Here is a 25,773-nt window from a genome sequence, read left to right on the forward strand (position 1 = left end):
GGGGACGACATAACCCTGATTGGACTGATCCTGGATGGGGATCTCTGTACTCTTTTCAATTTGACATATTTCCTATAACGTGCCCAGAACTGAACACAATATTCTAAATGCGGTCTCACCAGCGTCTTATACAACTGCAACATGACCTCCCAACTTCTATACTCAATACTCTGACTGATGAAGGCCAAAGTGCCAAAATACTTTTTGACCACCTGATATACCTGCGACTCGACCTTCAAGGAACCATGCAACCATTCCTCTTCCCACCTGGCTAATTGATCCAGATCCTGCTGCAATCATTCACAACCATCTGCACTATTTGCAAATCCACTCAATTCTGTATCATCAGCAAACTTGCTAATCTTGCCCTGTTCTGTGACGTTTCGCAGAGTGCTGGAGTAACTCAGTGGGTCAGGCTGAGTATAGAAGTTGGGAGGTCATGTTGCAGTTGCCTAAGAAGTTGGTGAGGCCGCATTCAGAGTATTGTATTCAGTTCTGGGCAACATGTTATAGGAAAGATGTCATCAAACTGGAAAGGGTACAGTGAAGATTTATGAGGATGTTGTCAGGACTGGAGGGCCAGCGCTATAGGGAGAGGTTGAGTAGGCTGGGGCTATTTCATGGAGCACAGGAGGATGAGGGATGATCTAATAGAGGTGTATAAAATCATGATTTGAATAGATACAGTTGAGTCTTTTGCCCAGAGTAGGTAAATCGAGCAGAGAACATAAATTTAAGGTGAAGGGCAAAAGATTTGATAGGAATCGGAGGGGTATATTTTTCACACAAAGGGTGGTCGGTGTATGGAACAAGCTGCCAGAGTAGGTAGTTGAGGCAGGGACTATCGCAAAATTTAAGAAACCGTTAGACAGGTACATGGATAGGACAGGTTCGGAGGGATATGTATCAAACGTGGGCAAGTGGGACTAGTGTAGATGGAACATGCTGGGCTGAAGGGCCTGTTTCCACACTATCACTCTATGACTCTATCTATCTTTCCCTCTCAAACCCATTTTCCTGCCTTCTCCCCATTACCTCTGACACCCATATTAATCAAGAATCTATCAATCGCCTCCTGAAAAAGGTCCATTGACGACCTCCACAGCTGAGTGTGGCAATGAATTCCATAGTTTACCACCCTCTAAACTAGTCCCACTCACACGCGTTTGGCCCATATCCATCTAAATCTGTCCTATCCATGTACGTGTCCAAATGTCTTAAACAGTAGGATAGTCCCAGCCTTAACTACCTCCTCTGGCAGCTTGTTCCATACACCCACCACTCTTTATGTGAAAAAGCTACCTCACAGATTTCTGTTAATTTCTGAAATATTGGTCATAAATTTATTCTAACAATGCTCCAAAATAAGGCTCATAATGCATCAGAGAACATCTAAACCCCCTGAGCTTCCAGGGCCCAGGACCCCGGCATCGAGTGACTTCACGCTTCGCACTCGTGCTGTGCTTAACACGCACATTATTTCACATTAAATTTCTTGTAATCCTGTCATGCCACCCCCCTTTTTGAAAAGCTTCGTACGGGCCTGAAGATTGTATATTGTCTCTCGTTGCGAGCTGTATCTCTAAACTAAACTCGTCTCAAATGGTTGAAGAATAGATTTCAAATATCGAGTATTCCACAAAGTATCAAAAATGCTTTTATTTTATTTGGAAGAACAGTAAATAAAACAGCGAAAGTTATAATGTACAATTGTCTCTCTTGAGTGGGTGAGAGGGAGAGAAGGAGAGAGAGTGAATGAAGGAGGGGTAGAAAGATGGAGGGATAGAGGAAGATGGATGGGGGAGAGGGAGGGAGTGGGAGTTAGGGGGGCGACAGGGAGGGGGAAAGAGGGAGGGAGAGAGGGAAGGAGGGAGGGAATGAGTGTGTGAGAGTTTTGGAAAGTTTGAGAGAGGAGGGTGGGAGGGAGAGGTGAAGAGATGCAGCCTCTGTCTTCATTTTTCCTCTCGCTTATTCTGATGCTCAGTTTCGAAGGAAAGGTTCCTGAAAAGTTGCTTGAAGACTTCTAGCCTGTAGGAGTGATGCTGATGTGTGTTAGTACCTGCCCTGTAACTCTCTCCCCTCTCACTCTCTTCCCCTCACCCTCCTCTCTCTCTCCCCTCTTGCCCCCATTCTCTCTCCCTCTCTCTCCCCTATTCCTCCTCCCTCTATCTCCCCTCCTGCCCACTCTCTCTTCCTCCGCCCTCCATCTCTCCTCTCCCCTCCTCCATCTCCCTTTTTCTCTCCCCTTCTCCCCCTCTCTCTCCCCTGCATCTCTCTCACCCCCTCACCTCTCTCTCCCCTCTTCACCTTTCTCTCTCCTCTTCCCCTTCTTTCTCCCCTGCTCTCTACCTTCTCTCTTGCCCCTCCTTCCCTCTCCTCCCTCTCTCCTGCCCCGTCTTCCCCCCTCCCTCTCCCCTTCACTCTCCCACCTCACTCTCCTCCATCTCCCCTTTCTTTCTCCCTCTCACTACCCCTCTCTCTCCCCCATATCTCTCTCATCCCCTCACCTCTCTACCCCCTCTCTCTCTCTCCCCCCTCTTTCATTCACTCTCTCCCCATTCCCTTCTCTCTCTCTCCCCTCTCTCCCTCCCCTCCCTCTCTTTTCCCCCCTCTCTCTTTTCCTCTACCCCCTCCCCTCCCCCTAACTCCACCTCCCCCTCTCCCCCCCCCCTCTTACCTTATGCGGACCAAGTCCAGGACAAAGGGGAGATTTGGTCACGTAGACTCAACTAAATCTGCAAATGTCTAAAATATAGGGGAGAGAGTTGGGGGCCAAGAGGTTGGGTAGAGAGTTGGGGGAGAGAGATTTGGGGGGGAGAGAGAGAGGGGAGAGAGAGAGATAGGAGAGCGAGGGGGAGAGAGAGAGAGAGGGGAGAGAGAGAGGGGGAGGGAGGGGGAGAGAGAGGGGGAGATGGAGAGAGAAGGGGGAGGGGAGAGAGGCAGAGGAGAGAGAGGGGGGGGACAGAGAGGGGAGAGAGAGAGAGGGGAGATAGAGAGAGGAGAGAGAAGGGAGAGCTGGGGGGAGAGAGTTGTGGGGGGGAGAGAAAATTAGTGGGGATGGAGAACTTACCTTAAACGTACTAATCAAAGTTATACAATCTGTTCGGTTAACAGATTTGACTGTAGTTAAACAGTCTGTTACCTGTAATCAAAGGAAGAGTTATATTTAAAAGATGCCACACAAATAGACAGCCCAGGTACACAGTTGCTGAAAGTGTGGTCACAGTCACAGAGGGAGTGTTGGCGAGCCGTGCAATCTAGGTGTGTGATCAATATTCAACCACAGAAATGTAATCATTGTTTGTTTAAGGCACTTTAAATTCCTCTATTAGTTCTAGTCTGCCTTCAACGCCTCTTCTCTCCAATTAACTAGCAATTACATTTAATACCCGGCGACAGACTATTGCAAATCTTCTCAGAAAGTGAGGCTGTAATTCCTATACATTTCATCCCTCTCTCTCCCCCCCCCCCCCCCCCCCCCCCCCCCCCCCCCCTCCTACCCTCACCCATTTGGAGAGTGAGGGTGAGGGGGGGGGGGGGGGGGGGGGGGAGAGAGGGAGAGGAGAGCGAGAGGGAATGAGAGAGGGAGGGGTATTAGATAGCTGGTTTTGAAACCATCCTCTCCCCTCCCCTCCTCTCCCCACCTCCTCCTCTCATCTCCTCCCCTCCCCTTTCCCTCTCCTCCTCCCATCCTCTCATCCCCTCCCCTCTCATCTCATCTCATTCAGTCAGTCATAGAGTGGCAGAGTCAGAGGGAGTCAGAAAGGAGAGAGAGTAGATGTAAGTAAACAGATTACTTCCTCACTAACCCTCCACTCATTTCCACCACTCTCTCTCTTCCCCCCTCTCGCTCTCTCTCTCTCTCTTTAAACTAAACTAAACATTATCCTGTTTCTGTACACTGTGGACGGCTCTATTGTAAACATGTATTGTCTTTCCGCTGACTGATAGCACGCAACAAAAAAGCTTTTCACTGTACCTCGGTACACATGACAATAAACTAAACTCTCTTTCCCTCCCCCTCTCTCTCTCTCTCCCTCACTCCAATCCTAGTAGCATGAGGGAGGGTATCGGAGAGGCAGATGGGGTTGAAGGGAATGGAGGGATGTGGATCAAGTGCAGAGGAGATCAGTTATTGGCATCGTGTACAGCACGATGGTGGGCCGAAGGGCCTTTTCCAGTGCAGTACTGTTCTCTGTTAAAGGAGAGGGATGGGGGGAGGGAGACAATTTAGCTTTGCAAAGGTTTATAAACCTGCCCCACCTTCTCCCTTCCTGATTAACCCTCCCCTCTCTTCCCCTTCCTTATTTAATCCTTTACTCCCATTTATTTCCTTCCTCCCTCTTTCCCCTCTCTCCTCCTCCCTCATTTACACCCTATAATCCATTCCTTCCCTATCTCCCTCCTCCTTCTCTTCCCCCTCACCCTCTCTTTTTCCACCCTCTCTCTCCCTCCCCATTTATGCTTTTTAATCACTTCTTTCCTCCTCTCTCTCCCTCTCTCTCACCTTCCTCGTTTACACACTTTGATCCTCTATCTTTCCCTCCTCCCCTCTCTCTCCCTCCCTTGCTCATGCCATTTAATCTATAATCCCTTCTTTTCCCCCTCCTCCCCTCTCTCTCCCCCTTCCTCGTTTACGCCCTCTAATCCCCTCTCTCTTTCTATCCCTCCTCTCCACCAGACTCCATCCAAGATGGCCATCGCTCCAGTTGGTTGTCGGAGAGACCTGAACTGGATTTACTTCGGCCTGTGCAGCCTAAAGGAGGCCTGGGGCATTCTTGTGGAGTCCCTGGCCTCCTTCGGCCTACTATTCGGGGCCTGCCTGCTGCTTGCCCTGCTCGTAATTGAAGTACGGGCCCGAAAAACAGACGGGAAGGGCCGGTTCGCTCTTCGGGCCTCGCTAGGCTTTGGAGCCTGGGGCCTAGTAGGCCTGAGCCTGGCTTTCGTGGTCAGGCCTCACCCCAACAACTGCTCGGCCCGCCGCATCCTCTTCGGGTGCCTCTGCGGCCTGTGTTTCAGCTGTCTTTCGGCCCTGGCTGGTAGTTTGGCCTGGAAATCTCGCTACGGCCGCCCACCGAGCGATGGGGCTTGCCTGGCGGCGGCCCTGGGCCTGTTCTCAGTGGAGTGCGTCATAAAGGCCTCCTGGCTCCTAACATCCACCGTCAGGGCCAGGCCTTTGGAACGGGAGGCTGGACAGAGCCCTTGCTCGATCGCCAAGGCTGATTTCACCGGAGCCTCGGCATATGTTATGGGCCTGCTGCTCCTTGGCCTAGTTCTGGCAGGCCTGGGCCTACGTTGCCCTGGGAAACGGGACCGCAGGCTCGCAGCCTACCTCTTCTCTTCAGCCTGTGCTTCCGTAGTGGTCTGGACGGCCTGCTTTGGGGCCTATCTCGGCGGAGAGAGAAGGCCACGTCTGGGAGCAAGGCCTGATGCTTGGGATGACCCCCCCCTCGCCTCCCTCCTCCTCGCCCAGGGATGGGTCTTCCTCTGCCTCTGTCTCGCCCCCTGGGTCATCGAGGGAGCCAGGGGGCAGAGGCAGAGGGAGAGGGAGGTAGGTCCGAACGAGGTCTACACCGTCAACAAGGCCTTCCACACGGAGGTGGAAGATGGTGAGTGAGGGAGGGAGGGAGAGGGGGAGGAAGAGGGAGAAAGAGAAAGGGAGGCAGTGAGGCAGGGTGGGAGAGAGGGAGAGAGAGGGAGGAAGAGGGAGAAAGGGAGGGAGATTCAGGGTGGGAGGTGTCAGAGAGGGATAGAGGGAGGGATGTAGGGAAGGAGGGAGAGGGAGGGAGATGTGATACGCATTAAATATTCTCTCTCTCCTACCAGAGAATCCGATAAACTCTACCATCGACGATGTCTCTCTCAACTTAGAACCAAAATCGATCGATTCAGAGCAGAAATCTCTCGAAAACTCTGTAAGTGTCCCCTCCCTCCCCGCCTCCTCTCCTTTCTCCCTGCCCTCCTTTCTCCATCTGTCCTCTCCCTCTCTTCTTTCCTGCTCTCTCCCTCTATCCCCATCCTACTATCCCTCTCTCCTTCTCTCCCTCCCTCCCTCTCTCCCCATCCTACCATCCCTCTCTCCTTTTCTCCCTCCCCCCTCTCCCTCCCTCCCTCTCTCCCCATCCCTCTCTCACACTAACTCTTTCTCCTCTCTTCCCCCAACAGATTCGAAGACAAGATCCACTTTATCGAACCCACTTTACCTGAGTCTCGGTAATGCTGTAGATTTTACCTTAGGACCCTGTTTCCTCCATCCCTCCCCCTCTCCTCTCTTTCAGACTTTCCAAAACATTCTCCAAACTTATACACTCATTCCGTCTCTCTCCCCCCCCCCCCCCCCCCCCCCCCCCCCCCACGTCCCCTGTCCCATCACACACTCCTCCTGGGGGTCAGACACACACACGTCTTTTAATAGTCACTGTGTCAGAGTGATACAACGTAGAAACAAGCCCTTTGGCCCAACTTGCACACACCGGCCAACATGTCCCATCTACACTAGTCCCACGTGCCTACGTTTGACCCATATCTTTAGATATAGATATAGATATGCCATTTATTGTCACTATACATGTACAGTGAAACTGAAAGCTGCTCGTACTCAGTGCGTACATACAATTTAGCACAAAAAACAAGACCTGTCCTATCCATTTACAAACCTGTCCTATCCATGTACCTGTCCAAGTGTCGTGATCGTCCCTCAACTGCCTCCTCTGGCAGCTCGTTCCATATTCTCACCACCTTATGTGTGGAAAAGTTACCCCTCAGGTTCCTATTAAATCTTTTCCCGTTCACCTTAACGCTAAGTCCTCTGGTCCTCGATTCCCCTACTCTGGGCAAGAGATCCTGTGTGTCTACCCAATCTATTCCTCTCATAACTTTGTACATCTCGAAAAGATCACCCCTCATCCTCCTGCAGTCCAAGAATGGAAGTCCTAGCCAGCCCCAACGTCTCCGTGTCGCAAAGACCCCTTGAGTCCTGGTAAACAACCTCGTAAATCTTCTCCGCATCCTTTCCAGCTTGCCAACATCTTTCCAACCACACGGTGCCCAGAACTGAACACAATACTCTAAAGGTAGACAAAAATGTTGGATAAACTCAGCGCATGAGGCAGCATCTATGGAACGAAGGAAATAGGCGACTTTTCGGGTCGAGACCCTTCAATACTCTAAATGTAGCCTCACCAACGTCTTGTACAACTGCAACATGACCTCGCAACTTCTGTCCTCAATATTCTGACTGAAGAAGGCCAATGTGCTAAAAGACCTTATCTATCTGTGACGTCACTTTCAGGCAACTGTGTACCTGCGCCTCGAGATCTTTGTTTTACGAGCTTCAAAAATAAAATGTATTCAAATCCACGCTGAATATAATCTTGTCGTTATTGTGGGAAATGAGATTATCAAACAGTATTGAATAGAAACAGGCCCTTCGGCCCACTGTGTCTGTGCTAAACACCACCAAGTTAAACTCATCTCCTGAGAGAAGGGGAGGGAGAGGGGGGAGAGTGGGGGGAGAAGTTTAGTTTAGAGATAGAAGGGGAGAGAGATAGGAGAGAGGGGAAGAGAGTGGGGGGGAGAGGTGGGGAGAAAGAGAAGTTTGGTTTTGTTTATTGTATTAGTTTAGAAAGAGTTGGGGAGAGGGAGAGAGAGGGAGAGAGGTTTAGTTTTGGTTAGTTTAGAGAGCGGGGAGAGAGAGGGGTTTAGTTTAGTTTATTGTCACGTGAGTAACAAAAGTTCACTGTACCTTGGTACACATGACAATGAACTAAATTAAACTGAGAAAGAGAGGGGAGGGAGTGAGAAAGAAGGAGAGGGAGAGATGGAGTAAGGGAGGGAGTGGGAGAGAGAATGTATCGTCTTTCCGTTGACTGCATCGCACGCAACAAGAAAGCGTTTCACTGTAACTCTGTACACGTGACAATAATTAACCAAAACTATTAATTACCTTTGATATGTAATCCTGTTCCACTTTCTCCTTCAATATATCAGCTGGCTTATTCTCGTACATCTTGTAGGTTTCCAGGTACCGCGCTGTTTCTTCAAAGCTGCAATGGGTACGAGAGTGTGTGATGAAACGGTGCAGAACGAGGGAGCGAGAGAATGAGTGTGTGAGAAAGTTTGAGAATGATTTGGAAAGTTCAAGAAAGTTTGAGGGAGGGGGAGGAAAGGAGGGATCGAGGGAGGGTGGGGAGGAATGAATGTGAGAAAGTTTTGGAACGTTGTTCGAGAGATGAGAGGGAGAGAAAGGGAGAGATGGAGATGGAGAGGGAGGGAGAGGGATAGAGAGGAGAGGGAGGGAGGGAGGGAGATACAGAGGGAGAGAGGGATGGAGGGAGAGAGGGAGGTAGGGAAGGAATGTACCTCCAAGCTAGAATCAATGTGCAATCTGCTAGGATACAAATTCGAGCCAAATCGTTGAGGACGTCGTAAGTGTTTCTGGAGAAATAAACGTTGGGATTGGGTGTCATTTAAATCAAATCAGTTACACACTCTCTCCCCTCACCTTTCTCCCCTAAGTCTCTCCCCATCTCTCTCTCTCCCCTAACACTCTCCCTCTCTCCCCCACTCTCTCCACTCTATCCCCTCTCATTCCCCCTCTCGCCCTCTCTCCCCCTCCCTCCCTATTTTCTCAAACTTTCCACAACTTTCTAAAACTTTCCACACTAATTCCCTCCCACCCTCAAGCTTTCGAAAACTTTATCAACATTTCTCATACTCACTCCCTCCCCCTCCATCCCCTTCCCCTCCTCACCGTATCCACTTGATCCAGAAGTATTCTTAGAGCAAAATCCTTTCCTCGATTTCCAAGGCTTCGATGAACGTAATCAGGGTGTAGACAATGTTATCGGAGACTGTAGGAAGAGAGAGAGGGGGAGAGGGGAGGTGGGGGGGGGGGGGGGGGGGGGAGAGAGGGGGTAGAGAGAGAGGGGAGAGAGAGGGGGTGTTTAGTTTATTGTTACATGTATCGAGGTACAGTGAAAAGATTTTTTGTTGCATGTTATCCAGTCAGCGGAAAGAATATCTATCTATACATAACTAAAGCTCTGATCTTGTTATCTTCCAGTTTGCGCGGTCTTTCTATTTGCGCACACACGGTACACGATAACGCTAAGATTTTTTGTCAGCTTACTCACTATTCTCATGTGCTGTGAGTGCTCCACGTTTTGTTCCAATCGGTGGTCTAATGTGAAAGTTAGACAGGTTTAAAAATCTTAAAAATCGGGTGTGCGCAGATGGATCTCTGCTGCCAGTCAGCACCGTGTGGATTGGTGTTTTCTCCTGTCACTCTGCAGGACGGTCTTGCTCCTTCCTGTGCCATCGTGTCTCTACTGGAGCTGAGGATGGCCAGCGGAGGTTTCCAACCGGACACAATTTTCGGAGGGGCCGGAAGATGTCGGCGCGGGAGAGTGGAGATTCTGATCCCGGCGGAGAACGTCCAGCGACCAGCGCCCGCTGGGAGTCTTCATTGCACCGTCCACTCCAGCCCCTTCCCCGCTGGCTCCTGCCTCCTTCCCCCGTGATACCCCCCGCAGGCGCGTGCTGTGAGTAATTACTCAGGGTAGGCACTAGGCAGTCAGTCCACTTTTAAATCATCTTAAAAATCGTTCATGCGCAAATTGGTGTCCTTTCCTGTGGGCATGCGCAGCACCTTGCACCCAGGCCATGGTGCCAAGGCAGAATTTGAGCTACCTTTATTGCCCGTTGCTAGTGAAGGCTTGAAGCAGCGTCCACGGCAAGTGAGTTGAACATTGTACATTTTTTTTTGTCTTGTTTGAATGTAGTTTTTATTTATTTTTTAAACTGAGTATGTGTGTGGGGGACAGGGGGTGGGGGGTAAACTTAAAAAATCTTTCCCCTGCGCGGAGAACCTGACCTTTTCACTGTCGGGTCTCCGTTGTCGTTGGGGCCGAGCAACCGTGGAGCGGCCTCCAACCAGATCGACCTGGGGCTCCAGTCGCGGAGCCTGCGGACATACTTACCATCGCGGAGCTGGCCGAGTTCGGAGCAGGAGGAGCTGTGGTGGCGAGCTGCTGCAGCCCAACCCCAGAGATTCGGAGGCTCCAACGCAGGTCTGGTGGACAGTAACACCTGGAGCCCGCGGGTCCCTGCTGGGAGACCGCTTTTTGGGGCTTCCGCAACGGCGACTTCTCCCGCCCGAGTTGCGGGGTTGAGGATCACCTGAAGCGGGGCCTTGTATCGCCCGGCGCGACTTTGAATGGCCGCGGGACTTGTTAGCGCCTGCCGGGGGCTCCAACACCAAGACCCGGAGCGCAGCCTTGCATCGCCCGGCGCGGCTTTAAATGGCCGCGGGAGTTATTAGTGCACGCCAGGGGCTTTGACTCTGACATCGGGAGGAGAATGAGGACTGCAGGGGATGGCTCCTCCTCACTTCCATCACAGTGAGGAGGAGCCATCTTGGGGAATGGCTGCTAACCAGCAGCCGTCCGTTTAATTCACTTTTTTTTGTAGTCCTGGTGTGTCCTGTGTCTTGTTTGTGGGGGAAATGGACTTTTTAATATGGGGGGAAAGGGTAACTATATTTCTAGGTCCCTACCTGGTCAGTGAGGCAGCTTTTTCTCCAGGCTGCCCCGTCAACCCGTCCTCGTGGCCTACCAGCGGGCGTGGAGCGCCGTTTGCTGGCGGAGACTGCCCAGCATCTCGGCTTCGGAGGCGGCACAGCGCTGGAGCGCTATCGCGGAGCGGAGCGGGCGATGCCTTGCCTGGGTCGCCGCGCTGGATCAACACGCTGGAGCTCCGGTGAGCTGTGACCGCCGAGTTCCACACCTCCGGGCTGCGGGTCTGCGGAGTGGAGCGGGCGGCGCCGACTTCAACATCGGGAGCCTGGGAGCTCCAAACCGGCACGTTCCAGGTGGCCCAGCCGCTGAGAGGATTCTCCCGACGCCGGGACAACAGCACAAGGCGAGAACGGCCAGGAATATCGGTCCTCCGTAGAGGCTATAGCGGAGGCCTCAATAGGCCTGACTTTGGGAGAACTGGGGATGGGGACTGGACATTGTGCCTTCCCCCACAGTGGTAACCATTGAGGGGGGATGATTTTTGTGTGTAAGTGATTATTTTAGTTTACGTCCAAGATGGCTGTCGGAAGGGAGAGTGGATGCTGGCACGGTTTAGCTGCCGCTGCTCTCTCTTCACAATGTGTTTTTGATTTTTTTGTCTCTGGATCGAATTCTGTCTTTAATTTGTGTACTGATGATGTCTTTATTATTTATTTTACTCCAATTATATGTTTTTTACTCTTGTTAAATTCTGTAAGATGTCCTTGAGACTTTTGAAAGGCGCCCATACATAAAATGTATTATTATTATTATTATTATTCACTGTGATGGATGTTTGTGTAAATTGTGTTGTGTCTTGGTACTTCTTCTTTTTTGTATGGCTGCAGAAACCAAATTTTGTTTGAACCTCTGGGTTCAAATGACAACAAATAAATTGTATTGTATTCTATTGAAAGGCACGGGTGAATTATGCTTACCTAAGATCAATTGTTAAAATAATAACCATTTAATAATAATTACTGAATTTAGGAAATGAATTGGAAATGTTTACTATTTATATCTTAATAATTACCTTTTTATAATAGTAGTCAGGAAGGGAGGGAGAGGTGGGGGGGAGAGAGGGGGGCCGTGAGAGGGGGCGTGAGAGAGAGGGAGGGACGAGAGAGCGGGGGGTTGAGATGGGGGGGCGAGAGGGGGGAGAGAGGGGGAAGAGAGGGGGGGGAGAGAGGGGGGGGAGAGAGAGGGGGGGGAGAGAGGGGGGGGAAAGAGAGGGGGAGGGAGGGGGGTGCGAGGGGAGAGAGAGGGTGGGGGGGTAAGAGAAGGGTGGGTGTGAGAGAGGGAGGGGGAGATATTAGTCACTGCATACCCTGAAGGCACGTGCCTGTGCCCCCTCTCCCCAACCGTCTTTTCTCTGACCTCTCATACCCCTCCTCCCTCCATACACCTCCCACATCCCACCCACGCATCCCCTTCCCCACAACCCACCCCGTCCACACCCCCCTCTCCGGCCACACCCCCTCTCTCCGGCTCCACAAAGCTTGCTGCCCTCCCCCCCACACCCCCTGCCAACACACACCCCCCTCCCCCACACACACTCTCCCCCACACACACCCCCCCCTCCCCCCCACACACCCAGCCACACACACTCTCCCCCACACACACCCCCCCTCACCCACACACACCCTGCCCCCACACACACCCCCTGAGATAGGAGAGGGAGAGGGGGAGAGGGTGTGGGTGGGCAGAGGAAGAGAGGGAGGGAAGGATTGAAGGAATGAGTGAGAGAATTTGAGAACGTTTTGGAAAGTTTGAGAGGGAGGGGGAAATGGAGGGAGAGAGGGAGGGATTGAATGAGTGAGAAAGTTTCAAAAGGGAGGGAGGGAGAGAGGAGGGAGAGAGGGAGAGAGTACAGAAACTGGCCCACCAAGTTCCTCCCTCCCTCTCTAGCCCTCTCCCTCTCCCTCTTCAACGCCAGGGCTCTCGCTTAACCTTTTTCCCCTGTTGCCAGCCGGGCAACCTTGGCAGCTTTTTAGGTTTCCAAATGACAGTTTAGGTGGTCATTTAAGATGGCTTGCATGACGTGTGCGATAATGTGCTCGGACGAAGTGCGTAGTTACCAGTCGGAATTATACTCAATGAAGCATTCACATATTATTTCTGCTTCAAATAAAGTCACAAACTAAACATTTACCAATCAAGACATGATATATCCCACAATGACATGCAGCAAAATTATAAGACAGTATATCTTTTTACACATTGCAATTAATGCAATTTCTATTAGTTCTTTCCACTTCCAAACAAAAATGTGGTTAAATTATTCAGCGTATGATCAACCCGTGTCAATAAATCCTGGACCATGGTAACATATATGCGTACGTATAGTTGTGAATGGTGCTCATTAAATAACTACAGTACTGATATTCCATATTAAGAGCATTGATTTGCCATTAAAATGAATTCTGTAATAACGTGTCAACGGTAGCAGTGACAATCGAATACTGCGGTTTGAATGTTTCACGTGTTCACAATATAATTAATCCATCTTTATGGATTAAAACAAATAATAATATTGGGAATTAAAACATATTTGATTGCATTCCGTTATCAAACATAGTCAATGTTCGCTCTGAAGACATTTCCAGGACAATAGGGTCAGGGAGGGGGGTATGTACGAGTCAGTGCGGGGTGGATAGATGGCGGGGGTGGGGGCGGTGGTTAGAAGGCAGTCGGTCCAGAATGGATGGATTGAGGCAGGTGAATTAGTACGTGTTGGTTGGAGTAGGTAGAATTGTGAGAGGAGAGCACGGGGGATGTCAGTGATGTTGAATGGGGGGGGGGGGGGTGGAGATCAGCGCAGGATGAATGGGGGAGGGGTCAGTACAGTGTGGATCGGGAGGGTCTGTGCAGGATGAATAGGTGTTCACTACAGGATGAATGAGGGGAAGGTGCAGGGTAAATGGAGGGTGGGTTAGTACGGGATGGATGGAAGAGAAGTGCAGGATGGATGGGAAAAGGGTAAGTACAGGGTGAATTGGGAGGGGGGGTGGCAGGAGTCAATGTGAGATGGATAGGGTGATCAGCGCAGGATGGGGAGGGGGAGATGGGGAGGGGAGCACAGGGGATGTCAGTGAGGACTGAATAGAGGCGGGAATGGGGATCAGTGCGGGACATAGAGGAGAGGTCCCAGGATGGGGGAGGGGTGGGGTAGAGGGGGCGTACAAGAGAGAGAGAGAGAATGGGGCGGCGAGGTGGGGAGTAAGGAAGGTCAGCGCTCCTCGGACAACATCCCCTTGCTGCCTTGGCCGTTGGGAACTCGACGCCACCGCCTCCCTCCTCCGCCAGCCAACAGCAAGGTGCGGGCCAAGCGGTGCAGCTCAAAGATCCTAAAAGATCTATGGTGCAGCTGCTTCAGAAGTGTTGGAGCGAATGACGGGCCCCGCACAGGGACCGCAACCGCGGCTCCATCTCCTCCCGATCACGGCCGCTGCTTGCAAACCCGCTAACGGCGATAACCGCTTTCAAAACAAACCCTCCTGCACGCCGAGGCCTCCCCCTCCCTCCCTCCTCCCGGTCTCGGCAAGCGGGAGGGTTTGTTTTGAAAGTGGGCCGTTAGCGGATTTGCAAGCAGCGGCCCTTATCAGGGCGGGCGGGAGGAGGAAGTGATGGAGCCGCTGTCGCTGTTCGGGGCCCGTCATTCGCTTCGCCCCTTCATCACCCCGCATCTAGTATCTTTCCCACGCAATACAGCCATCACCGCCGATACAAAATGTTGCGTTCCTTTTCTCCTGAGAAGCTGCCTGACCCACAGAGTTACTGCAGTTTTTTGTGTCTATCTTCGGTACAAACCAGTATCTGGTTGCCAAGCCGGGCAAAATGACTCGGTGTTTAGGCTGCCCGGCGGCGCTTTGAGTGGTCAATGGCACCCGGGCAACCGTTAATTTCGAGCCCTGCAATGCCCCATCCTCTCCTCCTCCCCCTCCCTGCCTCTGGGGGAGAGAGAGGGGGGGAGAAAGTGAGGGGGAGAGGGAGAAAGGGGGATTAAGAAAGGGAGAGGGAGAGAGGGGAAGAGAGGGAAAGGGAAAGGTGGGGAGAGAGAGAAAGGGAGGGGGGGGGAGAGGGAAAGTGAGATGGGGGGGGGGGAGAGCAGGGAGAGGGAGAGGGAGGGAGAGAGATGGAGAGAGGTAGGGAGGGAGAAGCTTCATAAGATCATGGAATCATCAGTTTAACCATCATTGTGTGGTTAATCTCAGTGTAACAGAGTAACTATGTAGTAAACAAGGAGTGATTTATATCAGTTTAACCATAATTATCTGTGTGTGATCATTGATGATTCACCTCCCCTCCCCTCCCCATTATCTTGGTGTACCTCCGTGTAACTCTGTGGGTGTTTTATACTTGTTTATCCAACATTATCACAGTGTGACCATTGATGATTTCACCTCCCCTCACCATTATCTCAGTGTACCTGTGCAGCGTAGGTTCACCAGGTTAATTCCCGGGATGGCGGCACCGTCATACGCTGAGACGTACGGGGGCAGATTATTATCTCAATGGGGTTAGGTTAGGTAAGGCGGAGGTGCAGCGAGACCTGGGCGTCACTGAAAGTTGGCATGCAGGTGCAGCAGGCAATGAAGAAAGCAAATGGAATGTTGGCCTTCATGACAAGAGGATTTCAGTATAGGAGTAAAGAGGTTCTTATGCAGTTGTATAGGGCTGGAATATTGTGTTCAGTTTTGGTCTCCTAATTTGAGGAAAGACATCTTTGTGATTGAGTTCAAGTTCAAGGGAATCTATTGTCATGTGTCCCTGATAGGACAATGAAATTCTTGCTTTGCTTCAGCACACAGAACATAGTAGGCATTTACTACAAAACAGATCAACGTGTCCATATACTATAATATAAATATATTGTAGGTTCACGAGATTGATCCCTGTGATGGCGGGACTGTCATATGAGGAAAGATTGAAAAGACAAGGCTTGTATTCACTGGCGTTTAGAAGGATGAGGGGATATCTTAGAAACATAGACATAGAACATAGAAATTAGGTGCAGGAGTAGGCCATTCGGCCCTTCGAGCCTGCACCGCCATTCAATATGATCATGGCTGATCATCCAACTCTGTATCCCGTACCTGCCTTCTCTCCATACCCCCTGATCCCCTTAGCCAGAAGGGCCACATCTAACTCCCTCTTAAATATGGCCAATGAACTGGCCTCAACTACCCTCTGTGGCAGAGAGTTTCAGAGATTCACCACTCTCTGTCTGAAAAAAGTTCTTCTCATCTCGGTTTTAAAGGATTTCCCCCTTATCCTTAAGCTGTGACCCCTTGTCCTGGACTTCCCCAACATCGGGAACAATCTTCCTGCATCTAGTCTGTCCAACCCCAATCTTATAGAAACATATAAAATTATAAAAGGACTGGACAAGCTAGATGCAGGAAAAATGTTCCCAATGTTGGGCGACTCCAGAACCAGGGCCACAGTCTTAGAATAAAGGGGAGATCATTTAAGACTGAGGTGAGAAAAAACGTTTTCACCCAGAGAGTTGTGAATTTATGGAATTCCCTGCCACAGAGGGCAGTGGAGGCCAAATCACTGGATGGATTTAAGAGAGAGTTAGATAGAGCTCTTGGGGCTAGTGGAGTCAAAGGATATGGGTAGAAGGCAGGCACGGGTTATTGATAGGGGACGATCAGCCATGATCACAATGAAGGGCCGAAGGGCCGAATGGCCTCCTCTTGCACCTATTTTCTATGTTTCTATCTCAGTGTATGTGTAAGCGATCTCCGTGTGATCTGTGAGTGTTTTATACACATCACAATGTATGATCATTGATGATGCTCACCCCCTCCTCACCATTATCTAAGTATAACTGTGTTTAACTAGTAAACTATGAGTGCGTTATACACATTGTAAGTGTGTTATCATTGATGATAAACTCACCTCCTCATTAACCATCTTTAAGTGTTTTATATTGATTATCTAATAAATTGTGAGTGTTTTATACACAGTGTAAGCGTATGGTCAGTGATGATGATCTCATCACCTCCCCAGTTATCTCAGTGTATCTGTGTGTAGATTATAGAACACAGTGGAACTCTCTCTGTGATCACCATTGATGATGGGAGTGTAATAATCTTGGTGTGATCTACGAGCGATTAACCAGCACAGTGTAACTCAGTGATAAATTCACCTCCAACCCTCTATTATCTCAGTGTGATCTGTGTGAGTAGGAGTGAACGGGTCCTTTTCAGAATGGCAGGCAGTGGCGAGTGGAGTGCCGCAAGTCTTGGTGTTGGGACCGCAACTGTTTATCATATATATTGATGATTTGGAGAGGGAATTAGGAGCAACACTAGCAAGTTTGCGGATGACACAAAGCTGTGTGGCAGTGTGAAGAGGATGTTAGGAGGTTGCAGGGTGACCTGGACAGGTTGAGTGAGTGGGCAGATGCAGTATAATATAGATGATATATGATGTGAGGTTATCCACTTTGGTGGCAAAAACAAGGGGGCAGATTATTATCTCAATGGGGTTAGGTTAGGTAAGGGGAAGGTACAGCGAGACCTGGGTGTCCTTGTACACCGGTCACTGAAGGTTGGCCAACAGGTACAGAAGGCAGTGAAGAAAGCTGATGGAATGCTGACTTTCATAACAAGGATTTCAGTATAGAAACATAGAAAATAGGTGCAGGAGGAGGTTGCCCTTCGAGCCAGCACCGCCATTCATTGTAATCAAGGCTGATCGTCCCCTATTCCTATAGGAGTAGAGAAGTTCTTCTGCAGTTGTATAGGGCTCTGGTGAGATCACATATAACCATATAACCATATTACAGCACGGAAACAGGCCATCTCGACCCTTCTAGTCCATGCCGAACACGTATTCTCCCCTAGTCCCATATACCTGCGTTCAGACCATAACCCTCCATTCCTTTCCCGTCCATATAACTATCCAAATTATTTTTAAATGATAAAAAACAAACCTGCCTCCACCACCTTCACTGGAAGCTCATTCCACACAGCCACCACTCTCTGAGTAAAGAAGTTCCCCCTCATGTTACCCCTAAATTTCTGTCCCTTAATTCTCAAGTCATGTCCCCTTGTTTGCATCTTCCCTCCTCTCAGTGGGAAAAGCTTATCCACGTCAACTCTGTCTATCCCTCTCATCATTTTAAAGACCTCTATCAAGTCCCCCCTTAACCTTCTGCGCTCCAAAGAATAAAGCCCTAACTTGTTCAACCTTTCTCTGTAACTTAGTTGCTGAAACCCAGGCAACATTCTAGTAAATCTCCTCTGTACTCTCTCTATTTTGTTGACATCCTTCCTATAATTAGGCAACCAAAATTGTACACCATACTCCAGAATTAACCTCACCAATGCCTTGTACAATTTTAACATTACATCCCAACTTCTATACTCAATGCTCTGATTTATAAAGGCCAGCACACCAAAAGCTTTCTTTACCACCCTATCTACATGAGATTCCACTTTCAGGGAACTGTGCACAGTTATTCCCAGATCCCTCTGTTCACCTGCATTCTTCAATTCCCTACCATTTACCATGTACATCCTATTTTGATTTGTCCTGCCAAGATGTAGCACCTCACACTTATCAGCATTAAACTCCATCTGCCATCTTTCAGCCCACTCTTCCAACTGGCATAAATCTCTCTGGAGACTTTGAAAATCTACATCATTATCCACAACCCCACCTACCTTAGTATCATCTGCATACTTACTAATCCAATTTACCACACCATCATCCAGATCATTGATGTACATGACAAACAACAGTGGACCCAACACAGATCCCTGTGGCACCCCACTAGTCACTGGCCTCCAACCTGACAAACAACCATCCACCATTACTCTCTGGCATCTCCCATTCAGCCACTGTTGAATCCATCTTGCTACTCCACCATTAATACCCAGGGGTGGAAGATTGCAACCTTCACGTGGTCCGCCCAGTTTCGACTAATGCAATCAACTAGACGTGCACAAACAGAAGATCAAATAGAACAAGTTGTCCTTTTAAGCTGTGCATGCCACACGAAAGAAGAAGATTAATACCCAACAATTGAACCTTCTTAACCAACCTTCCGTGAGGAACCTTGTCAAAGGCCTTACTGAAGTCCATATATACAGCATCCACTGCTTTACCCTCATCAATTTCCCGAGTAACATCTTCAAAAAATTGAAGAAGATTAGTCAAACATGACCTTCCTGGCACAAATCCATTTTGACTGTTCCTAATTAGACCCTGTTTATCATTCTTTATACTCCTCAAGCACCTCATTTACTCCATGCTGCCTATATTTATTGTCGATCTCTCTCTTTTTCCAAACCAAGTGTCCAATTTCCCTTGAAAACCATGGCTCTTTCCAATTTTTACTATTTCCTTTCAACCGAACAGGGACATAAAGATTCTGTCCTCTTAAAATTTCACCTTTAAATGTCCCCCATTTCTCTTCCACATCTTTCCCATAAAACAAACTGTCCCAATTTCCTCCTTATAAATCCTTTTGCATCTCCTCAAAGTTAGCTTTTCTCCAATCAAAAATCTAATACCCTAGGTCCAGTTCTGACCCTCTCCATAATTATATTGAAACTAATGGTATTGTGATCACTGGTCCCGAACTGTTCCCCAACGCATACCTCTGCTACCTGACCCGTCTCATTTCCTAACAGGAGGTCCAGCACCGCCCCTTCTCTAGTAGGTACTTCTATGTATTGCTGCAAAAAACTATCCTGCACACATTTTACAAACTCCAACCCATCCAGCCCATTTACAGAATGTGTTTCCCAGTCTATGTGTGGAAAATTGAAATCTCCCACAATCACTACCTTGTGCTTACTAATAATATCTGCAATCTCCTTACATATTTGCTCTTCCAATTCTCGCTCCCCATTTGGCGGTCTATAATGCACCCCTATAAGTGTTGCTACCCCTTTCCCATTTCTCAGTTCCAGCCAAATAGCCTCCCTAAACGAGCCCTCTAATCTATCCTGCCAAAGCACTGATGTAATATCTTCCCTGATAAGCAATGCAACACCTCCACCTCTTGCCCCTCCAATTCTATCACACCTGAAGCAACGAAATCCTGGAATATTTAGTTTCCAATCACAGCCCTCCTGCAACCATATTTCACTGATCGCCACAACATCATACTTCCAGGTGTCAATCGAGGCTCTAAGTTCATCCACCTTTCTTACAATGCTCCTAACATTAAAATATACACATTTAAGAAACCCACCCTCTCTTATTCTCTATTTATTGTCTCTCCTCTACGTTTTGGGTCATAGTGCTACCATTCTCTGCCTCCTGCCTCACACACTGACTGCTAGAGCTTTCCCAATTCGAGTACCTCCCCCCAACCATACTAGTTTAAAGTCTCCCCAGTAGTCTTTGCAAATCTCCCCGCCAGGATATTGGTCCCCCTCGAGTTCAAGTGCAACCCGTCCTTTCTGTACAGGTCGCACCTTCCCCAAAACAGGTCCCAATGATCCAGAAACATGAATCCATACCCACTGCACCAGTCCCTCATCCACGCATTTATTCTCCACCGCGCTCTATTCCTACTCTCACTGTCGAGTGGCACAGGCAGTAATCCTGAGATTGTTACCTTTGCAGTCCTTCTCCTTAACCCTCTACCTAACTCCCTAAATTCTTCTTTCAGGACCTCTTCTCTTTTTCTGGAGCATTGTGTACAGTTTTGGTCTCCTAATTTGAGGAAGGACATCCTTGTGATTGAGGCAGTGCAGCGTAGGTTCACGAGATTGATCCCTCGGATGGTGGGACTGTCATAGAAAATAGAAACATAGAAAATAGGTACAGGAGTAGGCCATTCGGTCCTTCGAGCCTGCACCGCCATTCAAATGATCATGGCTGATCATCCAACTCAGTATTCCATACCTGCCTTCTCTCCATACCCCCTGATCCCTTTAGCCACAAGGGCCACATTTAACTCCCTCTTAAATATAACCAATGAACTGGCCTCAACCACCTTCTGTGGCAGAAAGTTCCAGAGATTCACCACTCTCTGTGTGAAAAATATTTTTCTCATCTCGCTCCTAAAGGATTTCCCCTCTATCCTTAAGCTGTGACGCCTTGTCTTGGACTTCCCCAACATCAGGAACAATCTTCCTGCATCTAGCCTGTCCAACCCCTTAAGACCCCGTAATTTTCTATAAGATCCCCCCTCAATCTCCTAAATTCTAGCGAGTACAAGCCGAGTCTATCCAGTCTTTCTTCATATGACAGTCCTGACATCCCAGGAATTAGTCTGGTGAACCTTCTCTGCACTCCCTCTACGGCAATAATGTCCTTCCTCAGATTTGGAGACCAAAACTGTACGTAATACTCCAGGTGTGGTCTCACCAAGACCCCGTACAACTGCAGTAGAACCTCCCTGCTCCTATACTCAAATCCTTGTGTCATATGAGGAAAGATTGAAAAGACTAGGCTTGTATTCACTGGAGTTTAGAAGGATGAAGGGGTATCGTATAGAAACATATAAAATTAGAAAAGGACTGGACAGGCTAGATGCAGGTAAATGTTCCCAATGTTGGGCGAGTCCAGAACCGGGGGCCAGTCTTAGAATAAAGGGGAGGCCATTTAGGACTGAGGTGAGAAAAAAACCGTTTTCACCCAGAGAGTTGTAAATTTGTGGAATTCCCTGCCACAGAGGGCAGTGGAGGCCAAATCACTGGATGGATTTAAGAGAGAGTTAGATAGAGCTCTAGGGGCTGGTGGAATCAAAGAATATGGGGAGAAGGCAGGCAAGGGTTATTGATTGGGGACGATCAGCCATGATCATAGCCATGATCAATAACCCCACTCTCACCATCGACGGCACCACTGTCTCCCCATCTCCCCAGGCCCGCAACCTTGGCGTGATCTTTGGTTCCACCCTCTACCTTGAGCCTCACATCCGCCATGTCATTAAAACCTCCTTCTTTCATCTCCGCAACATCGCCAAACTCAGACCCTCTCACACCTCCCGCTACTGTAAGACTCATCCATGCCTTCATCTCCTCCCGACTGGACTATTGCAACTCACTTCTCCTTGGCATCAGCTCCACCTACATCAACCAACTCCAACTGGTCCAGAACGCAGCCGCCCGACTCATCACCCACACCAAATCCTGGCATCACATCACTCCAGTCCTCAAACAACTTCACTGGCTTCCCATCTCCCACCGGATCACCTACAAAATCCTGGTCCTCACCTACAAAACCCTCCACCATCTGGCCCCCCCATATCTCACTGACCTCCTCTCCCCCTACCAACCCTCACGGTCCCTCATCAGCCGGTCTCCTCTCCATCCACAAGTCCAACCTCCGCAGTTTTGGGGACAGAGCCTTCTCCAGGGCAGCTCCCAGGCTCTGGAACTCCCTCCCCCAACTGATCCGCAATTCCGTGTCCCTCACCATCTTCCAGTCCCGCCTCAAGACCCATCTCTTCACCTCTGCCTATCCTTAGCCCCACGTCCCCCACCCTTTTCATCTGTGCATTAATTGTGTTTTGAATTGAATTCTGTCTCTACTTTGTGTACTAGTCATGTCTACTAATTATTTCTTTCCCCTTATATGTTTTTCCTCTACCTGCTAATTTTTTGTAAGGTGTCCTTGAGACTCTTGAAAGGCGCCCATAAATAAAATGTATTATTATTATTATTATTATAATGAATGGCGGTGCTGGGTCGAAGGGCCAAATGGACTCCTCCTGCACCTATTTTCTATGTTTCTATGATCATTGATGTCGTAAAGTATCTTGGTGTATCTGTGATTGTTTTATCCACCATTATCAGTGATGCTGATCTCCTCTCCTCCTCGTCATGGTATCACCATGTGTAACTGTGATGATCTGTGTGTGGCTGACAGTGATTTATACACATTTTCACAGTAGTGTGGTAGAGTATATAACAGTTTATATAACACAGTGATGATGAACTCCTCTCTTCCCCATTATCTCAGTGTGTGTATGTGTGAGTGATTATTGATGCTGTAATCAGTGTTTTATACAGTTTATCCATCATTAACACATTATTGATGATCTCAACTCCTCCCCTCCCCATTATCTCAGTGTGATGTGTGTGATCATTGACGCCGTACAGTATCTCTGTGTGTATCTGTGAGTGTTTTATACAGTGTAACCATCTTTAACCAGTATAACTCTGTGATGATTTGTGTGTGTCTGTGTGATTAAATAACACCATGTAACTCTCTCTCTCTCTCTCTCACTCAGTGTAACCGTGTGTGTGTATCTGTGAGTGATTTACGCAGTGTAGCTGTGTGTGGGTGTGTTTATCTGTGAATGATTTACGCAGTGTACCTGTGTGTGTATCTGTGAGCGATTATATAACACAGAGTAACTCTCTCTCTCTCTCTCTCTCTCAGTGTAACTGGGTGTGTCTGTCTGTGAGTGATTTACACAGCGTAACTGTTTGTGATCCATGATTGATTTATCCACCATTATCTTTCTGTGTGATTATATAACACGGCTACATAGACACATAAATAATACGTGCAGGAGCAGGCCATTCCCCCCTTCAAGCCAGTACCACCATTCACTGCGATCGTGACTGATCATCCACAATCAGTACCCCGTCCCTGCCTTCTCCCCATATCCCTTGATTCCCCACGCCATAAGAGCTCGATCTAACTTTCTTATAAATGTATCCAGTGAATCGGCCTCCATTGCCTTCTGAGGCAGAGAATTGCACAGACTCACAACTCTCTGTGTGAAGTTTATCCTCATCTCAGTCCTAAATGGTCTATCCCTTATTCTTAAACTGTGGCCCCTGGTTCTGGACTCCCCGAACATCGGGAACATTCTTCCAGCATCTAGCATATCCAATCCCTTAATAATTTTATATGTTTCTTTCAGATATCCTCTCATCCTTCCTAATTCCAGTGAATTCTAGCCCAGTTGCTCCATTTGTTCATCATATGACAGCCCTGCCATCCTGGGAATTAACCTTGTGAACCTACACTGCACTTCCCCAATAGCAAGAATGCTCTTCTGCAAAATAGAAGACCAAAACTGCACAGAATATTCCAGGTGTGGTCTATCCAGGGCCACGTACAACTGCAGAAGGACCTCTTTGATCCTATACTCAACTCCTCTCGTTAAGAAGGCCAACATACCATTCATTAGCTTTCTTCACTGCCTGCTGTACCTGCATGCGTACCTTCAGTGACTGATGTACAAGGACACCCAGGTCTCGTTGTACTGTCCCTTTTCTTAACCTGACACCATTCAGATAATAAGTACACAAAATGCTGGAGAAACTCAGCTGGTGTAGCAGCATCTATGGAGCGAAGGAAATACGCAACGTTTCGGGCCGAAACCCTTTTTCAGACTGAAGAAAGGTTTTGGCCCGAAACGTTGCCCATTTCCTTCGCTCCATAGATGCTGCTGCACCCGCTGAGTTTCTCCAGTATTTTTGTGTACCTTCGATTTTCCAGCATCTGCAGTTCCTTCTTAAACACCATTCAGAGAATAAGCTGCCTTCCTGTTCTTGCCACCAGTGGATAACCTCACATTATTGATGAACTCCACCCGTCATGATACCACCGTGTGTAACTGTGATAATCTGTGTGTATCTGTCAGTGATTGATATCAGTGTCACTGTGATTATATAACACAATGATAATTGAATCACCTCCTCATTATCTCTGTGTGATATCATTGATATAGCAGAGTATTGGTGAGTGGTGAATCTCTGGAACTCTCTGTCACAGAAGGTAGTTGAGGCCAGTTCAATGGCTATAGGGGGGTTGCACGGAAGGTCACTGGGTCATAGGGCTCGACGCACGGAGCCGCTAAATCCAACTGGAAGACATCCATCACTTCCGATATATGTTATTAATTCTAGAAACGCGTACTTTCCTACCTGTTAAAAACCGCCAAAATGTTGAATTTTTGCGCTGAAAAAAATTGTGGGTCGGGATAAGTGTGAGAGAAATGTACCTAACCAGAATTCCAAAAGTGATGCGAAATGAAGGTATAGAGAAGCGAGAACTGAAGGGACTACAGCAGCTAAAGTGCTTGGTAAACATCGAAAATATTGGGAATTATCGCGTTTGCTCACTGCATTTCATCAAGTAAGGCATTATTTGTGTTTTTTCTTGATTCCTTTGGTATCTAAAAATTCTCAGAAGTGATAAATCTGGCTGTAAATTTTTCTTCAGATGCGTTTTCATTTTGTATGTAAAAACCCATGAGAACCATGGGCGATTTAAAAAAATTACAGCCAGATTTATCACTTCTGAAACTTTTTAGATGCCAAAGGAATTAAGAAAAAACACAAATAATGCCTTAGTTGATGAAATGCAGTGAGCAAACGGCCAATGTTCGCCAAGCACTCTGGCTGTTGTTGTCCCTTCAGCTCTCGTTTCTATCTACCGTCATTTCTCCTCACTTTTGGAATTCTGAAGTATGCTAAATGTCTCTCACGCTTATCCCGAATTCCATAATTATTTACAGCGCAAAAATTGACAATTTCAGCAGGTTTTAACGGGCCCGCTACGCTGGAAACAATGGCAAGTGCCTACCTGCAATACATCGCGTGTAATCCATTTGGAGTAGCCTAGCAACTGTACGGGTCATGGATCGTGACCCGACTGCCGTGAAACCTCCCTATATTTAAGAGGGAGTTAGATGTGGCCCTTGTGGCTAAAGAGATCAGGGGGTATGGAGAGAAGCAGGTACGGGATACTGAGTTGGATGATCAGCCATGATCATATTGAATGGCGGTGTAGGCTCGAAAGGCCGAATGGCCTACTCCTGCACCTATTTTCTATGTGTCTATGTATCTGAGTATTTTATCCAGTTTAGTTGTAATTATTGATGAACTCAAATCATCCCCTCCCAACATGATACCACCGTGTGTAACTGTGTGATGATCTCAGTCGTGTAACAAAGTAACTGTGAGTGATTATTGATGTAGTAATGTGTGTGTCTATATAACAGTTTATCACGTTAGTGATGAAACCTCCTCCCCTCACAATTATCTCATTGATGATACAACACTGTGACTATATCTGTGATGATATGACACTGTGTGATTATTTATACACCGATTATCACATTATTGTTCAACTCACCTCCTCCCCCCCGTCATGGCGGCGCCGCCGTCTCACTGACGTCAGCGTCCGGGGTGGAGGGGGGTCGCAAACGTCACCCCAGGGGCGGGGACAAAGACGTCAACCCATGGAGGTGGAGGGTCACGGCCAACGATCCGCTCTT

The 25,773-nt window shown here is 48.4% G+C and overlaps 2 protein-coding genes across 9 annotated transcripts; one reads left to right on the forward strand and one right to left on the reverse strand.

The window, feature by feature from the left end:
• Positions 1-1,644: 1,644 nt before the first annotated feature.
• ercc1 (excision repair cross-complementation group 1) lies at positions 1,645-25,773 on the reverse strand. Of its 7 annotated transcripts, none has more exons than XR_008726064.1 (6): positions 25,632-25,773; positions 8,721-8,852; positions 8,362-8,436; positions 7,946-8,045; positions 3,071-3,142; positions 1,645-2,028 (listed from the first exon to the last, which is right to left on the reverse strand). XR_008726064.1 is itself a non-coding variant. In XM_055660915.1 (5 exons), exons 1-5 carry the CDS (start codon positions 25,646-25,648, stop codon positions 1,981-1,983), a joined length of 312 nt encoding a protein of 103 aa, XP_055516890.1. In that variant the 5' UTR covers positions 25,649-25,745; the 3' UTR covers positions 1,645-1,980. The 7 variants fall into 7 exon arrangements, 4 of the variants coding, with proteins under 4 accessions (XP_055516890.1, XP_055516888.1, XP_055516889.1 ...); XR_008726062.1 differs by having other exon boundaries at positions 8,753-8,852; positions 25,632-25,772; XR_008726063.1 differs by lacking the exon at positions 25,632-25,773 and adding an exon at positions 18,616-19,772 and having other exon boundaries at positions 8,753-8,852.
• LOC129712457 (G-protein coupled receptor family C group 5 member C-like) lies at positions 3,677-7,392 on the forward strand. Of its 2 annotated transcripts, XM_055660909.1 has the most exons (5): positions 3,677-3,780; positions 4,682-5,609; positions 5,827-5,915; positions 6,166-6,213; positions 7,018-7,392. In XM_055660909.1, exons 2-4 carry the CDS (start codon positions 4,694-4,696, stop codon positions 6,205-6,207), a joined length of 1,047 nt encoding a protein of 348 aa, XP_055516884.1. In that variant the 5' UTR covers positions 3,677-3,780; positions 4,682-4,693; the 3' UTR covers positions 6,208-6,213; positions 7,018-7,392. The 2 variants fall into 2 exon arrangements, with proteins under 2 accessions (XP_055516884.1, XP_055516885.1); XM_055660910.1 differs by lacking the exon at positions 7,018-7,392 and having other exon boundaries at positions 6,166-6,299.

The sequence above is a fragment of the Leucoraja erinacea genome, chromosome 32 (genome assembly GCF_028641065.1).
Source record: "Leucoraja erinacea ecotype New England chromosome 32, Leri_hhj_1, whole genome shotgun sequence".
Classification (NCBI taxonomy): Eukaryota; Metazoa; Chordata; class Chondrichthyes; order Rajiformes; family Rajidae; genus Leucoraja; species Leucoraja erinaceus.